Source organism: Salvia splendens, chromosome 6 (assembly GCF_004379255.2).
Source record: "Salvia splendens isolate huo1 chromosome 6, SspV2, whole genome shotgun sequence".
NCBI lineage: Eukaryota > Viridiplantae > Streptophyta > Magnoliopsida > Lamiales > Lamiaceae > Salvia > Salvia splendens.
This window is the reverse complement of record NC_056037.1, coordinates 2,310,499-2,328,727: the sequence shown is the minus strand read 5'-3', so window position 1 is coordinate 2,328,727 and position 18,229 is coordinate 2,310,499. Positions and strand designations below refer to the sequence as shown.

At 39.8% G+C, this 18,229-nt stretch overlaps 1 protein-coding gene across 1 annotated transcript; it reads left to right on the top strand.

Moving 5' to 3' along the window:
• The first annotated feature begins 13,289 nt into the window (after positions 1 to 13,289).
• LOC121809854 (methylenetetrahydrofolate reductase 2-like) lies at positions 13,290 to 17,759 on the top strand. The gene is made up of 11 exons (XM_042210678.1): positions 13,290 to 13,901; positions 13,989 to 14,049; positions 14,276 to 14,355; positions 14,481 to 14,654; positions 15,463 to 15,636; positions 15,743 to 15,843; positions 15,936 to 16,047; positions 16,343 to 16,423; positions 16,503 to 16,680; positions 17,029 to 17,363; positions 17,445 to 17,759. Exons 1-11 carry the CDS (start codon positions 13,494 to 13,496, stop codon positions 17,526 to 17,528), a joined length of 1,788 nt encoding a protein of 595 aa, XP_042066612.1. The 5' UTR covers positions 13,290 to 13,493; the 3' UTR covers positions 17,529 to 17,759.
• Positions 17,760 to 18,229: the final 470 nt, after the last annotated feature.

The following is an 18,229-nucleotide window of genomic DNA, read 5'->3' as shown; positions in this document are numbered from 1 at the left end:
ACCTCCGTGACCTCCACGACTTAGGGTGGTGATGCAAGCCACGATCTCAGTTCTATATATAAACGGAACTTAGATCCGATAGAGGATTCACCAACTCTAGAGAGAGAATATCATATAGCAAGCTTGTATTTGTAAGCTGTAGAAAACAGATCAAGCAATACAACTCTGCCCTCTTTTCTTCCCGTGGACGTAGATTTACCTCAGTAAATCGAACCACGTAAATCTCTGTGTTGTGATTTCTACTTTCCTGCATTTACTACCACCAGAAATTCGCGGATTCATCACTGGCGCCGTCTGTGGGAAACAGAGAACCAAATCTGTGATAAAGCGAATTTTTGACCCTTTTTCCACTACAAAAAAAAAAATGCATGCCAGATCGCACAACTCCCGTGCCTCCGTCCGTGATGACCATGAGGAAACTAACCCAGCAGCCCCTAGGCCTGGAAAGCAGCCTCGTGAGAAGTCTGTATCCAGTTCTCACGGTGAAGGAACAAGCCGCTCAAAAGGTCCACACACCGAGTCTTCCCAGCAGCCTGATTTGAATGAGGCTGTCAAGCTGTTCTTGGCTGAGAAGCAGGAGGAGTTCTTAACCTTCCTGCAGAAGAGCCAACAGCCGGAGAAGACAACGACGGATTCTCCCTCCTCGTCTAGGCATGAAAGTCACTACCGCAGTAGTGACGTGTCTTCCAGGAGAGAGAATCCTCAACCCCGACATGTTCCTGTTTCTCCTCGGCACCGGAATCACAGGAGAACTCCTTCTCCTCCGTACCGAAGAGATGTCGGGTTCGCCATGTACGGAGCGTTAAAGACTCCGTTCTCGGACGATATCATCCGAACTCCTTTGCCGCGGAACTACCGAACTCCGTCGATAACCTATGACGGACTCGTGGATCCTCATGACTTCTTGGGACGCTATCAGTATAATATGGCGAACCAGGGTCTCAATGAGGTCCACATGTGCAAGCTGTTCCCCGAGCTGCTCATCGGGAACGCCAGAAGGTGGTTCGACAGCCTTCCTCAAGGCAGCATTAGATCCTACCGAGATCTAATGGATGCTTTCCACAGGAGGTTCTTTCAGAAAGCGGAAGCCCGAATTACTTCGGCTCAGCTGCTTTCTATACGTCAAGGTCGCGACGAAAAGATCAGCGACTTCCTGACGAGATTCCACAAGGAATGCCTACAAGTAAATGATCTTAACGATCTACTTGTCATTTCGGCATTCCAAAATGGAATCCTGCCCGGAGCTCTCTACAGAAAGCTCGTGGAGTGCGGCCCGCAAACAGCTCAAGAAATGTGGGACATTGCGGACCAGTTTTCCCGTGCGGATGAGGCAGACCGTCGAAAACGGTCTTTAGACAGCTCATCCCAAGAAGAGAAAAAGAAGCCCGATCAAAGCGGCCAGGTGCTTCCTCGCCGAACTCCTTTTGAAAGAATTCAAAGGGCACCGGTACAAGGCAGATTGGGGCCACGGCTCAATCCTGAGAAGCCGCCCGCTCAGTTCGTACCATTAAACAAGTCAAGAACGGAAATTTTCGAACTACATTCCGATATGTTCGAAAAACCAAAGCGGATGACGAAATCAGCCGCGCGGCGACCTCAGGATCAATATTGCTCCTTCCATCAAGCCCACGGTCATGATACCGAGGAGTGCCGAAATTTGGCTGCAGGTATTGATGTTCTTGTGAAAACAGGAACGTTAAAAAAATACCAAAGCAAGCAGCCGAAAAAGAACAAAAAGCAGAGAGGTGCGAACTGCAATCCTCAGGATCCGAAAAGGCATGAAGATCCCGAAGACGACGACGAGCCGCAATATGATGGAGTAATCCAGACTATTGATGCTCTCCCTGCCGGGAAAACTAAGTCGTCCCTAAAAGCAGAACGCAGAGGTTCCAATCAAGAGGAGCCGACACATAAAAGGCTGAAGAAAGACGAAGTGATTACATTCTCAGATGCCGATCCCGTCCCAGCCATCTCTCCTCACCAAGACGCTATTGTCATTCAAGCCGGAGTGGCAAACAAACTGATCCACAGAGTATTTGTGGATACAGGAGCGTCAGTCAGCGTTCTTTTTAAAGAATGTTTTGATAAAATGGAAGTGGATCCAGCTCGGCTCAGTCCGGCTCCACTTCCTCTGAAAAGTTTCGCCCAGGAAGACACCCGCCCTGAAGGTATTATCAGCCTTCCGATCACGGTGGGAAAAGCGCCTACAAGCTCCAATACGATGATCGAGTTCTTTGTGGTAAAAGCTCGGTCCCCGTACAACATCATCCTGGGAAGAGACTGGCTCAACACAGTTCGGGCCGTTTGCTCTACTTATCACCTCACCATCAAGATCCCCACTAAAGGTGGGATAGCGGTCATCCGAGGTGATCAAAAGAGAGCAAAAGAATGTCTGCAGATTGCGCTTAAAAGTGCCGAGCAACCAGTTCGGCACCATCAAGCATAGCAATCACAGCAACCGGAGTCAGAGGCAAGCGAGATGACCGAAGTCACTTCAGAGCCGAACTCAATGACCGTTCAGTTATACGAAGATGATCCATCTAGAGTGGTCAAGATCGGCTTCGCAGGAACGCCTCTACTCCGGGAAAAAAACCATCCAGCTCCTCAAGGAGTATAAAGACGTCTTTGCATGGTCTCCGTTGGACATGACCGGAGTGCCCCCCGAGGTAATCACTCATCGGTTAAATATTGATCCTTCGGTCCGGCCGATAAAACAGAAGCAAAGACTCTTTGCGGCAGAAAGAAGCCAAGTCATCCATGACGAAGTCCGCCAATTACTAAAAGCGGATGTACTATTCGAGGTAAAATATCCTTCCTGGGTGGCCAATCCTGTGATGATCAAGAAAAAAGGAGGAGGATGGCGGATGTGCATAGATTTTACCGATCTAAACAAGCACTGTCCTAAAGATTGCTATCCCCTTCCGAATATAGATAAAAAAGTAGAAGCTTTGATCGGCTTCGAAATTTTCTGTTTTCTTGATTTATACAAAGGATATCACCAAGTGTTGATGGATGAGAGTGACGCTCCGAAAACAGCTTTCATTACCGATTTCGGCATTTTCGCTTATAAAAAGATGCCATTCGGTTTAAAGAATGCCGGAGCCACTTATCAAAGGATGGTAGACAAGCTTTTTCGGCACCTAATCGGAAAGCAGGTTGAAGTGTATGTCGACGACATAGTTGTCAAAAGCAAAAGCACTTCGGAGTACGAAGACAACCTCAAGTCCACTCTCAACGTGCTCAAGAAAGCCAACCTCAAACTTAATCCCCAAAAGTGTACCTTTTTGGTAGATTCGGGAAAGTTTCTGGGTTGTTGGGTTTCAAAGGACGGACTCAAGGCAAACCCCTCCAAAGTTCAAGTCGTTCAGAACATGACAATGCCGAAGTCCATACATGACGTGCAAAGGCTAACTGGATGTCTAGCCGCACTGAATCGATTCCTTTCCCAAGCAGCCGAAAAGCAACTGCCGTTCTTCAAGGTGTTGAAAAAGGCACCAAAGTTCGAGTGGGGAGCCGAGCAGAAAAAGGCCTTTGACGAGCTCAAAAGTTATCTAGCCGAGCTTCCTATTCTCTCTGCTCCAACCGGAGCCGAAGTAATATTCTTATACTTAGCGGCATCAGATCAAACCATCAGTGCGGTGCTTGTACGAGAAGAAGGCCTAAAGCAGTTTCCCATCTACTTTACAAGCCGAGCATTAAGAGGTCCAGAAACAAGGTATCAACCTCTGGAAAAAATTGCTCTGGCGTTAGTAAATGCAGCAAGGAGACTGCGGCCATATTTCTATGCTCACAAGGTATGCGTCTTAACCGATCTGCCTCTTCGGCAAGTTTTGACCAAGCCAGAAGCATCAGGCAGAATCGCCAAATGGGCCATAGAGCTGGGAGAACACTCAATCGAGTACCTACCTCGGAAAGCCATCAAGGGACAAGCCTTGGCAGATTTTCTTACAGAGGCCAAGTTCGATCAAGCAATCCCTGTCATTGCCGAACAGAAAAAGTCTGCCAATGCCGAACTAGCACAGCCCTTGGAATCCGAAGTAGAGCCGCCGGACTGCTGGAGCGGATTCGTAGATGGAGCTTCAAACAAGATGGGAAGTGGAGCTGGTATTTTACTTGTCGCTCCCGACGGACACGAGGTAACCTACTCACTTCGTTTCCTATTCCCCACTACTAATAATGAAGCCGAGTACGAAGCCCTTCTTGCCGGACTCCAGTTAGCGCAAAGTCTGCTCGCCAAATCTCTCAAAGTCCATTGTGATTCACAAGTCATAGTAAATCACATGTTGGGTACAAGTGAAGCTCGTGACGAGAGAATGAAGAAGTATTTGGACAAAGCGCAAAGCATCAGCCGAAGTTTCTCCTATTTTCGGATAATCCGCGTTCCTAGAGCGGAAAATAGCCGAGCAGATACCTTAAGCAAGTTGGCCTCAGATCCGAGCTCAAAGGCGGAAGAATTAATGCATCGAAGCATTGATGAAGCCGAGGTACATTCGGTATCCAGCTCGCCGAACTGGATGACGCCGATCTTGCAGTATCTGGATCAAGGACAATTGCCCGAGGATAGGAGAGAAGCTCGGAAGATCACGTGCCGAGCACTTCGGTACGAACTTCATGAAGGAGTCCTCTTTAGAAAGTCTTACCTCCAGCCATTATTGCGGTGCGTAGGACCAGGAGAGACGGACTACATCCTCAGAGAAGTTCATGAAGGATCGTGCGGTAGCCACATCGGAGCCAGAGCTTTAGCTAAAAAAGTTCTGAGATGGGGATATTATTGGCCAACCTTGGTACAAGAAGCAGTGCAGCTCGTCAAGACCTGCCCGAAGTGCCAAATCCATGCAAATATCCCAAAGATGCCGCAGACCGATCTATCCACTATGCAGAGCCCTTGGCCTTTCATGCAATGGGGCATAGACATAGTGGGACCACTTCCTCAAGCTCCTCGGCAAATGAAATTCCTAATCGTTGCCGTGGACTACTTTACGAAGTGGGTGGAAGCTGAACCATTAGCTACGATAACGAGCTCGAAGGCATTGGATTTCGTCTGGAAGAACATAGTGTGCCGATTTGGCATACCCCACATCCTCATCTCGGATAACGGGACTCAGTTCACCGACAAGACGTTCAAGAATTGGTGCCAAGAGCTGAATATTCAACAGCGGTTCACTTCGGTCTCTCATCCACAAGCAAACGGACAAACGGAGGTAACAAATCGTATCCTGGTGAAAGGGTTAAAAGCTCGGTTAGAACAAGCCAAAGGACAATGGGTAGAAAATCTCCCTCAAGTCCTATGGTCCTACCGAACTACACCCACAACCTCCAGCGGTGAAACTCCGTACAGTCTGGTGTACGGCACTGAAGCCGTGATTCCGGTTGAGATCGGCGTACCCAGTCCACGAACTCTACATTTCTCCTCAGAAATGAATGATGACGGACTGCGAGCCGAGTTAGATCTGGCCGAAGAAAGAAGAGAATTGGCGTGCATAAAAGCAGCCAAGTACAAGGAGCAAGTAGCCCGGTATTACAACCAACGGGTGAAGAAGCTGCAATTTCAAGTGGGAGATCTCGTCTTGAGAAACAACGAAGTAAGCCGAGCAGAAAAGCTGGGCAAGCTCGAACCCACATGGGAAGGTCCATATCGGGTGTCAGAAGTCCTCGGCAAAGGGTCTTACAGATTGGCTCACATGTCAGGAGAACAGATACCCCGAACATGGCACATTTCCAACCTCAAGAAGTTCCATTTGTAAGAGACAGTCCGGTCGGTCAGTCAGTCTTATGTGCTTTCCTTGTTTTTTATTTTGCTCTCTTTGCCTATGTGCGTTTTTGTTTGTCTTACGTGCGTTGTGTCTATGTGAGTGTCGTCTCTTACAAATGTAACTGAGGTATCTTGTTCTTCGAAGGCTGATCCCCTTCTTAGAACGTGTACAAGCCAACGATTGTGAGTCAAAGCTTCTAAAGAGGATACAAGACCACAATTCAGCTTAAACAAGCAGTTCATCTGAAACGAGCTGCAATAAGCCAACGATTGTGAAGTCCAAGCTTCTAAAGAGGATACAAGACCACAATTCGGCTTAAAAATCAAGCACTTCGTCTGAAACGAACTGCAACGAAAGTCCGATTCTCGCGATAAAACTTGCCTGAATTAGGACAAGGGAAAGTCCGATCCACGCGATAAAACTCGCCGAATTAGGACAAGGGAAAGTCCGATCCCCAAATTAGGACAACGGAAAGTCCGATCCGAGCGATAAAACTCGCCAAATTAGGACACAAGCTTAGTCCGGTCAAAGATGTTTATTTCATCAGACCAAAGACGAGTCCGGTCAAAGATGTTTATTTCATCAGGCCAAAGACGAGTCCGGTCAAAGATGTTTATTTCATCAAGACCAAGGACCAAGTCTGGTCAAAGAAGAGTTCACTTCATAAGACCGAGGACAAACATCAACTTACCCCGTACCATTATCCAGGATGCCGAAGTGATTCACTTCGCTTTTCGGGGGGGGGGTAGTGATGGGGTACGTACTAAACAAGCCAGCACAAAGCCCAAGAAAGAGTATCAGTTCGGCATGACCAAAGAGTTCGGCCTCAGCCTACAGCTCAGTAAAAACCAACCAATCAAGCTCTGCCCTCAGGTCGGCATCAAGCTCTACTCTCAGATCGGCAAAAGCTGCTCGGCAATAGTTCAGCAGTTCGGTCTCAGCATCGGCAAAAGCTGCTCGGCAATACCGGACTGGGAGACACGATCTATCTAGTGGTGGACCCATGCAGGCTCTCATGACCTCCACGACATCCACGACATAATTACTGATGATGTATGCCACCGCCTAATTAGTGGCCATGCAGGATCTCATGACCTCCGTGACCTCCACGACTTAGGGTGGTGATGCAAGCCACGATCTCAGTTCTATATATAAACGGAACTTAGATCCGATAGAGGATTCACCAACTCTAGAGAGAGAATATCATATAGCAAGCTTGTATTTGTAAGCTGTAGAAAACAGATCAAGCAATACAACTCTGCCCTCTTTTCTTCCCGTGGACGTAGATTTACCTCAGTAAATCGAACCACGTAAATCTCTGTGTTGTGATTTCTACTTTCCTGCATTTACTACCACCAGAAATTCGCGGATTCATCACAATTGAATTTAGTTGCTTAATGATATAATTGAACTTTCGCACTTAGATCGAAGTAGAATTTCTTCTCATTTACTTGCTGAATGATGCGATTGAATGCTTAGATAATTAGGATATTTGGATGCTCTGTTTTCTTTTTCTTTTTTTTTGTCTGTTTCTTCACTACCATCTGTGGTTCTCTGTTGTTGCAGGTAGTTCTGCTCTTTTTGTTGCTTGTTGTTTTCTTGTTGCTGTTTGTTGAAGCGGCTGCTATTGGTTGGGTGACCATATACTTTGGTGGGCAATTAGCATATACCTTGGTGGAAGATGTTGGAAAAGAACAGTACATAGCAATTGTTTACATTTTCATATGCGAAACTGTTGCTGGATGCATCTGCATAATCCTGGGTGCCGATCGAACCCGTCCGAAGGTTCATATCTGGAAAGTTGTGGTGTTATATTGCTTGGTTCAGATACCTGGAACATATGCTGTCAAGTTTTTCTGGATCAACATTGAGAGCATTCTTTCTGATGCCTTGTTGCGTCAGGTAATAACCTTTCAATATACTGATCTTTTTCTTTTAAAACTAACACTATCTTATTTGATACTGTACAATGTTCTTATTTTTTGTGCAGGTTGGCTGGGCTGCCCTGATTTGGATCATTTGTATAGCTTTCATTCTTGAAAAAGTGGTGGCCTGCCTTGCTAGATTGCATGCTAGATTGGATGCTGCCATGAATCCTCATGAAGAATAATATGTTTTGTTTGGACAATGATTTCTAAGAGTGATTTGTTTTGTTGAGATCATATTTTCTCTTGACGTATCACCTTTTTTTTGTTCGAGATCATGGTTCCACGAATGATATGTCTTGATGAGAGTTTGTAGAGATGTTTTTGGATGTCGTTTGAATATTTTTTTCAAAATGTTATGTACTGATGCGATGTTTTTGGATGTTGTTTGAATATTTTTTCAATATGTACTGATGCGTGTTTTGTTGAAATGGGCTTTTTGGTAATGGGCCTAACAAGTATGTGAATATATAAATATGAAATATAAATAGAGCTGAAATTATATTGGCATTCCATATTTAGATTATGCAATTTTTTAATAAAAGTAGTATAATGAATGTTTCCTAAATAATTGCATGTCTAGTTGGATGTGTGCTCTTTTAAATTCCTATTTGTCAATAAATAAATGGGTTAGACACACCACCTCATGGTGCCATGGTGGTGTGGAGGACCACTGAATTTTTTCTCTGGACGTGGAGGCTCTAAGTCAATCAAGTTTTGATAATTTAATATTTTTTTACATATCTTAAATTCAAACATTCTGCTCGAACTTCAATATCAATCAATTGTATTACATCTCTTCGCACAAAACATGTTTTCTAATATTATAGTAGTAAAAAAATATATCATGCTACACTAACAACTATATAAAAGAATATTCTTATTAGAAATATAAAACTACAATAGGGTTCTCATGCTACACTAAAACACCTATATAATTAAAACTCAATAGTACTAGTATTTTAGTATTGTTATTTTAGGGCTTGTTTACTTTAAATAGCTAGATAAATAGGACTAGATTTAGTAAATGACAAATGTCGGGCTTAAAATTATTTCTAAGGCCCATAAAAAATGTACAGTACCTTGCAAATTAAGCACATTTAAAATTAATTTAAAAATTCTTTTCTTCAGATTACTTGCAAAGTAAATATTTAATAATTACAAAAGGTACATATTTGATACCGTATCAATTCCACATTAGGAGAGCTTGTAATACAAAGGTACATAATTGATACCATATCAATTCCATATTAATCAATCTATGTAAAAATTATCTTCAAATCATTCCTTTGACTGAATTTCCCTTAATATTAATGTTTTCCATATTTAACAAGTATAAGTTTTTAATTTAACGTCTCTTATTATAGCTAAAAGGAGAGCTTGTAATACGAGTAAATATTTGTTACCATATCAATTCCATATAAATCAATCCCTGTAAAAATTATCTTCAAATCTTTCCTTTGACTGAATTTCCTTTAATAATACTGTTTCCTCTATTTAACATCATGCCACATAATATTTGAAATTTGAGTAATATAAAGAAGGTATATCATACTATAAATTAAATATAGAAAATTAATAAACCCATAAACATAAAACAATCTTTAGTTTGTATTTATTGTTTGTTAAGAATACCTCGATTTCCATCTTTATGTTAACTTTCCAAATAGGATGAAGACTTATTCTGCCTATAAATAACCCTTAGTTTTTCATAAGTTTCACCTCATATTTTCTTTTTCTTTGTGTGGCATAGTGTTAGATCTTCTTTAGAGCATGATGTATTTGAGATTTCTCTTTCTCTTTGTAATAAGACATCTCATTTACGCCGTCCCAATTATCGGGATCTTGTATTCGGCATTAGTGCTCAAAGAAACTATATACTACAACCCAAAATATATATACATACAACAACTGCATATTCGAGAAGATTTCAATAACAACGACTCTAGCCCTACTAATACTTCGATTGTCATGAACCTCGAATTCAACAATCATCTCTATTCCGACGACCTCAACATTACTTTGTATCGTGCCTCCTGCCAAAGCTTCTCCACCATTGGAAACTGTGTCATCCCAGAGGGCTCGGGAACGGAGGCAGTGGTGGTGCCTCATGGGCCGTTATGGGACGATGCGCGACGGAAGCTTGCCCAATGGTCAACAATAGAGTTAAGGGTTGAGATAACCACCAACTTTATAGACAGTGAAAAATGCCGTTGCAGATTTAAGGAGAGAGAAAAGTGCTGTCGTAGTGATTGCCCGGAGCCGACGCCGGTGAAGGTGGTCACGGATTTTATTCTGGATGGCTCCGTCACGGTTAGGAGGAGGAGGAAAGGATTAGATCAATTTTAGTAATTTTTTTTATTTCGACTACTTTTTTTAGTTTCATTTAAATTGTAGTACTATTTGTGTTTTAATTCTATTAGTATTATTATTTACGGCGTTTTGGATACGATTTAAATTATTGTTTTATACTTAGTACATTTACGAAGCAATTTACGATTATCTTTCGGTGATGGGATTTAGAATCAATTAAAATTTGATAATTGTACTCATACTATTTTATTTATTAACGCTTGGTGCAAGTGCAAGTAATCAAAGTTCATCGAAAGTCGATACTCTACATGAATTACTCACTCCGTCCTCCAAATATTGTAACAGTTTGATCGGACATAGACTTTAAAAAATGTGGAAAGTGATTTGAAAAAGTCAAAGGACATGAGTCATACTTTTAAAATAGAGGGAACATCTTTTTTGGTCCACGAACTTTACCAAAGTATCATTTTAGGTCCGTAGACTTTGAAAATATCATTTAAGGTCCACCAACTATGAGTTAATATCATTTGAAATACTTTTTACTATTTCCAAGTTTTTTGGACGAAAATACCCTCAATACCTTAAAGAGCGTATATTTTTAATAAATTTATCATATACTCATATTTTTTTATAAATATCTTTATAATATATTTTTGACAAATTTTCTAAATATAATTTGACCTTCAATATTATCATTTAATTTTGTGACATGGAATAAATATGAATCGCTATATTATTCTCTCTCTTACTTTACTTTCTATCTACTTTAATTATTTATCACTGAGATGATAATGAAACACCTCTACTACAGAGGGCTGAAAATGAAACACCTCTACTACAGAGTGACGGAGGAGGAAGTACCTTATTATCACTGAGATGTTTGGTTTCTTTTAGAAAAGAAGTCAAAGCAAGTAATTTTAAGGAATAGTTACAATGTTAATTTGATTATGATTTAGGAATGAAGCAATTTAAGATTATTGCGAGTTTCTCCTATTGTAAAAATATGATGGATCATCATTTTTGGGACAGCATCTTCGGCACGAAATTTTGCATATACGGTCTATATACAAATGTAAAGTATTAAAATATGGATTCGACTTTTATATCATACTTGATTTATAATATAGGGTGTAATATTTTAATAGAATGTGATATCCTATTTTCCTCTATTGCATACGAATGTGGTTGTATCATTAATAAATGAAAATTGGAAAAACGATAGGAATATTTAATGTTGTATACTAGAATAAATTAGTGATGGTTCATTAATTCTGGGACGGAATCTTTGACACGAAATATTGATTTTTAATTGCCCAACATTGTGGCCTCGAGTTGTTGCTTCCACGCCGATGAATATTAGAAATTGGTCACTCACCCCTTAAAAGGCCTCTTAAAAGGGAGGGTTATTCACACTTATATAGGTGAGCTAGGATCGTTACCAAGTCGATATGGGACAAGAATTATGAATTTTAACAATGAGTTTAGAATAGATTGGTCATTGGTGGATTATGTGAAACAAAAAAACTAGAATAGATAATTTAAAAAGGAGATGATTATATTACTCAAATAGTGTAGATGACAACTTCATTACGTGAATAAAATAAAGAGATTTAATTAAATTGTTTGATGTATCTCTCATTACAACTGGAGATATTCTTGCATCATGTGTCGGTAGTCTAGTAGCATATGGCACCGCACACCGACAAAAATGCCACCTCTTGATTTTTGTTAAGAACATTAACTCCATCCTTTCCCAAAAAAAATATACTTTAGATTCGGCATAGGTTTAATGTAAAATTGGTAAAGTTAGAAAGATGTAGAAAAAAAAGTAATTAAAAAATTATTAATGGAGAATGAATCCCACTCTATTAGAAATAAATAACTTTCCAAAATTAGAAAGTGCATATTTTTGTGGGACGGATCAAAAAGGAAAAATACATATTCTTGTTGGACAAGTAAAAGAGAAGTTGAGAAGGTTAGTTTAATTAGTTTTAGTGAATAGTGAGACTCACTTTATCATAAATGTGTAATGAGTTGTAATAGTGGGTCTGTAATAAATTATTGTCTATAGATAATAAGTTGTGGACAACTTTTTACAAATGGTAATATTTAAATTTTTATGGGACAGACAAAAATAAAAAAAAAATTTATGAGATGGATGAATATGATATCAAATTAGAGTTGAACCAACAATGAAATACAACTAATTCTCGATTAGTAGAACACTGTTTCTCCGATCATTGAGTTATAGATTTGAATCTATCACCTGCATGTCAACAATTATAAAATTCATTGCACAAGGACACTATATAGTAACTTAATCAAGTACTAATATTAAACTGTACTTGGTTACATTTCTTAATTTGAAAATACGTTTGAATATTCGATATGTACTTCTCTTCTCACAAAACGGGTATTTTTGTATAATAAAAACATAATAATGCATATTTCAGCTTCTCAGGCCTTCTCATTCCTATAAATTCCGGCTATCAAGATATTGCCATGGTTGTTTTCCGGCAAACATAAAAATGCCTCACTCTGTTACCAAATTTTCTTGTACGTACCTATTCTTAAATCCTACAAATTTATTGTTTTTTACTCCACCTACATGAAATTCTTTGCTCGCTCCATGCTAACACTTCTCTATATAATTAAAATATTATATTTAAAAAAATAAAACCACTATCTCAAGTTAGAATGAATAAACTCAAAATAAAATCCAGTAGAGACACCCTTTGTTTTCGTCGGCCGACACAAATACACGTCACATAATTAAAACTCCATAGAATTATATTGTCTTCATTTATATATCATCTGCAATTTTCCCGATAGTTGGAGATAAAAGGGAAAATTAGTAGGCGCAATATGGTTTAATATTCGTACACAATTTTGTACATATTCTACTACTACTAATATTATTATTTTTATATATGAAACAAAATTGTTAGTAATTTTTACTCCTTTAGCTAAATTTTGGAGTTTTGGAAAAGTATATAAAATCGTTTTGGAATATTTTAGTTAAAAAGTGATTATTTTGGTTTATTATTCTAAAATAACAGTACTCCTCTAAACATAGTGGTTTTGGAGATGACTATGATTTGAAATTTTAAAAAATCGATTTTTGTCGATTCCATTTCAAATTAAATAGTCAAATCTAAAGAGATCGAGGCTATATCCGTCATATCATCCGCCTTTTGTTGGTTGGTGGTCGAATTTCTGCGGTTGTTCAACTTAATCCATAGGCCACTAACTAGATAGACAATTTTGCCCCTTACCAAGATACTTCTCTATCTTACCTACCTTCACTCCTCCCTTAAAATACCAATTCTCACACAGTGAGATTTCGCACATTGCTCGCAGATCTGATCCAATTTTCTACTTTTTCGGAGAATCTGTTCAGCTGTGTGCATCTCGCATTGGTTCCTCCCTCTGCATTTCCATCAAATTGCATTTTTGTTGATAGTTTGAATCGGATTTGCTCAATTTGTTGGAGGTAGCAAAGATGAAGGTGATAGAGAAGATCCAGGAGGCGACTGCGGCGAATGACGACCGAGTGGTGTTCTCGTTCGAGTTCTTCCCGCCGAAGACGGAGGACGGCGTCGAGAATCTCTTCGACAAGATGGAGCGGATGGTGGCGCACAACCCCGCCTTCTGCGACATCACTTGGGGCGCCGGCGGCTCCACGGCGGATCTGACGCTGGAGATCGTCAAGCGGATGCAGAACATGGTGTGCGTCGAGAGCATGATGCATCTCACCTGCACGAACATGCCTGTCGAGAAGATCGACCACGCTCTCACCACGATCAAGTCGAATGGGATTCAGAACGTGCTTGCCCTCCGCGGCGACCCCCCGCACGGTCAGGATAAGTTCGTCCAGGTCGAGGGAGGCTTTGCTTGCGCGCTTGATCTCGTAAGTTTGATCGCGTTTGAACTTATGATGTTGTAAGCAATGTATGTGAAGCTGCTGCTGAATTGCTGATTTGGTGCGTGTTTGCAGGTCAAGCATATGAGGGCACAGTACGGCGACTACTTTGGGATTACTGTTGCCGGTTATCCAGGTTCGAATTTTTTGTTAGGTTTGGATATGTTGACATATGCTTATATGTGTATATGCACGTAGAAATATTGATTTGTATAGTTATGTAGTGAGACTATGTGAGTTAGTTTATAGTAATCATTTAGCATGTTCATGTATACTGGTTGGAAATTAAGTTTTGTGCAAATGTGCTCATATTTGTGACCATGGTTATGGGGTTGATTCTTATGCACTCCTTAATTGTTCAGAGGGGCATCCTGACATTATTGAGAATGGATTGGCACCGGAGGAAGCATATCAGAGTGATCTTGCTTATCTCAAGAAAAAGGTTACTGCTCCCCCTGAGTTTACCATTTGTTATAATTTGCCTTCTTATATAGGAGTATTTGATTGAACTCAATATGTACGAGTTCTCCAAGGATTTACACCACTGTGGTGCTCTTTCCTCTTCAGGTTGATGCTGGAGCTGATGTCATTGTAACTCAACTCTTCTACGACACTGACATCTTCCTTAAATTTGTGAATGACTGCCGTCAAATTGGAATAAAATGTCCGATTGTACCTGGCATTATGCCCATTAACAATTACAAGGGCTTTATTCGCATGACTGGTTTCTGCAAAACTAAGGTATGAGTCGAACTGCTCATGTATGTAAGATATTTTTTGTTATTGCTTGCTGCGTCTTTTCAGTAATTCAGTTAGATATGGTCTTCTATAACTCTCTCATATTGGGGTAGCCTTTGTGTATCTGAGTAGTGGTTTGGGATAGGAAAGAATGAGATCAAGATTTTTTACCTCTTAGAAAACAGTAAGTTCTTTTTAACACTTAAGATCAGTCTGCATACCATGGAACACCATGCAATCATAAACTATGGACTAGATTGGTTAGTGTTTTTCCTGGATCTTTGCATAAACGGAAAGAAGTGATTGCAAACCATTGTGCACGATGAAGTGATTTTTCATAAGGAACGGTGACCTGATTGCAAATCAACACTGCAAATATTAGGATTCAATTGTATTTGTATGTGATACTAGTCAGAACAAACTCAGAAGAATGGGCATTATTTACAAGCTTTTCTGCTGTTCTATTTTAATTTCTTGATTGCATCTCTCCTAACTGTTATCAGTAGTGTTGTCAAACTCTAGTGTCAGATATATGATCAAGCTCTAGAACACTAGGGAAAATTTTCACCGCTTCTTGTTCAATTTATGCAATATATGGGCACTGGGTAGGGTCAGGTATGAGTCCAGTGTTATGTTAAAGATAATTTGGTATGCATCTTGTAGTTGAAGTATCGGATTTAGAATTCATTGTGGTACATGTATGTTTAACAAATAGCACTAGTGGTTTTTATGTTGCATTTGTTTCTGCTCATGCCATTTGTAGATCAATTCAATTATATTTACTTATACTACTATATATCTCCTACATTAGATCCCGTCTGAGGTCATGGAGGCCTTGGAGCCTATCAAGGACAATGAAGAGGCTGTTAGGGCCTACGGTATTCACCTAGGAACAGAAATGTGCAAGAAGATTCTGGCTAGTGGGATCCGAACTCTGCATCTCTATACCTTAAACATGGAGAAATCTGCTTTGGCAATATTGGCGGTTAGTATTCAGTATTCACAATCTATAAGTTTTGTAGCTTCAGAAACCTAAGATCTGTTTTAACAATCGAATAAAAATCCGTGGTTCATCTATAACTCCAATGCAGAATCTTGGACTGATTGAGGAGTCCAAAATTTCAAGGTCTCTACCATGGAGACGCCCGGCAAATATTTTCAGGGTAAAAGAAGATGTTCGCCCAATTTTCTGGTAATTGAAGTTTTTTTATTGAGGTTAATAAGCTTGGATATTCTTACCTACATTCCAGTTAATATAACCTTAATTATTTGTTGTTATGTCAGGGCTAATCGTCCTAAGAGCTATATATCCCGAACTATTGGTTGGGACCAATACCCACATGGTCGATGGGGAGATTCGCAGAATGCATCATATGGAGCACTTACAGATTATCAGGCATGCATTTTCATTCAAAATCGTTCTTTACTTGCTGTTTCTTGTTGCAAAAACTTCTCTACTTTTGCACTGTTGCTTCTGTCAATTGCATTGTTGTCATTGTTAATGCAATTTTGCAAGTATTTTTTATGACTTCAGCATTCTCATTTTTCTTTAAATCTTGGTGATGCTGGGTCATGCAAATTTTTTGCAATTATTTCTTCTGACTTTCACAATGGAATCATTTATATAGATTATACTTCCCTAGTTCTTATACATTTTTTTCTTATGTTTGAATCTTGTAATTTTCTGGCAGTTCATGCGACCACGCTCCCGTGACAAGAAGCTTCAAGAAGAATGGGCTGTTCCTTTGAAAAGCGTTGAAGATATTTATGAGGTATAATCCTTACATCTCTAATAACTTGAAATTCCTGAAAATCATTAATTGAGTCCTTACAATGGTTTTAATGCCTCAGAAATTTATGTCCTTCTGCCTTGGGAAACTCAGAAGCAGTCCATGGTCTGAGCTAGATGGGCTTCAGCCAGAGACCAAAATCATTAATGAGAATCTGGGTAATATTAACTTGAAAGGTTTTCTCACTATCAACAGCCAACCTGCTGTTAACGGAGCTAAGTCCGACTCTCCAACTGTTGGTAAGAGAATATTTTCTGTATAAATGTGTACTTATACATGTACTTTATTTGTGCGTCCTAAAAGGTAGTGGTTGTGTGGCTATTTGCAACGTGTGCATGATCCAGCTTCAACTGTGATAGTTTCATGTAGGTATTACACGGTCAGATTTAAACTTATGAGCAGCTTTCTGTCCTTGTCTTTTGATCTTCTTTCAGCTTATAGGGAAAATCATGTAGCCTTCTTAGTTTTATTTAATACATAAACAAAATGGAACATCTTTTTCGTAAAACTGAAAGATGATTTGTGACTCGAGTTTCTTGTACGAAAGAGCTAGTATTTATTTTCTTGCATTTAAACTTGGTATACAGGATGGGGAGGGCCAGGAGGGTATGTCTATCAGAAGGCATACGTAGAATTTTTCTGCTCCCCGGAGAGGTTGACTGCTCTTGTTGAAAAATGCAAACAGTTCCCCAGTCTTACCTACCTGGCTGTCAACAAAGAAGGGACCTTGAAGTCTAATGTCAGCAACAACGACGTGAACGCGGTTACATGGGGTGTCTTCCCCGCAAAGGAGATAATCCAGCCTACCGTTGTCGACCCCGCAAGCTTCGTGGTGTGGAAGGACGAAGCATTCGAAATCTGGTCGAGGGTGTGGGCTAATCTCTACCCTGAAGCAGACCCATCCCGAAAGGTGATCGAGGAGGTAAGAAGTTTTAGATGTCGATAATCGCAATTTTTGTGAAAGTAGCAAGTTTGTGTGACTCGTTACTATGTGCTTGCTCAGGTGAAGAGCAGCTATTACTTGGTGAGCCTGGTCGACAATGATTACATCCACGGTGATCTGTTTGCTGTTTTCAACAGCATTTGATACGAATTCATGCATTTTGCTTTTCGATTAGTATTATGATTTCGATGAATTGAACAGCAATTCATCATTCTTGGCTGTGCTCCGGCTTCTGCTATATGTACTATTATTGTCTTAAAATTGGATTTTGGCATTCTCAACTCGTCATGTAACCTTATACTGTACTATATAAATTTATATGACATTATTCAAATGTCACACGTATAAGCAATATATATTTTCCAGTTATGTTAAGAAGCCATTTTTCATATCAAAATTAGTGTACAAATCATTTTCAACTATTATTCCCTATCAAATTTGACACAATGTGACGTGAAAACCTCAATCACCACATGTCCACGAACAACATAAATTTTTTCATAAAGATGATTTTTGTAGAAAGAATGTTGATTTAAATCCTAAAAATATTTTTTCTTTGAATAAATGGAATCTATATACTACGAATCAGTAAATAGTATTCCTTCCGTTCCATAATCATTGAGTCATTTTGCCATTTTTGTACGTAATAGAGTCATTTTCCTTTTTAGTAAAAGTCAACACATTTTTCCACACTTACTTTATGCTCTCTTACTTTTTTGCTTTTTTCATCTCTCTACCTTTTTCATTTTTCACTTTATTCTCTATTTACTTAACTCACCTAACACAATTTTTCTTAATTTTCGTGCCGAAAAGAAACGCCTCCATTACTATGGAACGGAGGGAGT

What these genes read in the sequence shown, in the direction of transcription:
- LOC121809854 (XM_042210678.1), top strand. Translation starts at nt 13,494, where the DNA reads ATGAAGGTGATAGAGAAGATCCAGGAGGCGACTGCGGCGAATGACGAC. An exon ending in GAGCACTTACAGATTATCAG is followed by an intron (nt 16,048 to 16,342) that starts GCATGCATTTTC and finishes ATTTTCTGGCAG; the next exon opens with TTCATGCGACCACGCTCCCG. An exon ending in GCGTTGAAGATATTTATGAG is followed by an intron (nt 16,424 to 16,502) that starts GTATAATCCTTA and finishes TTAATGCCTCAG; the next exon opens with AAATTTATGTCCTTCTGCCT.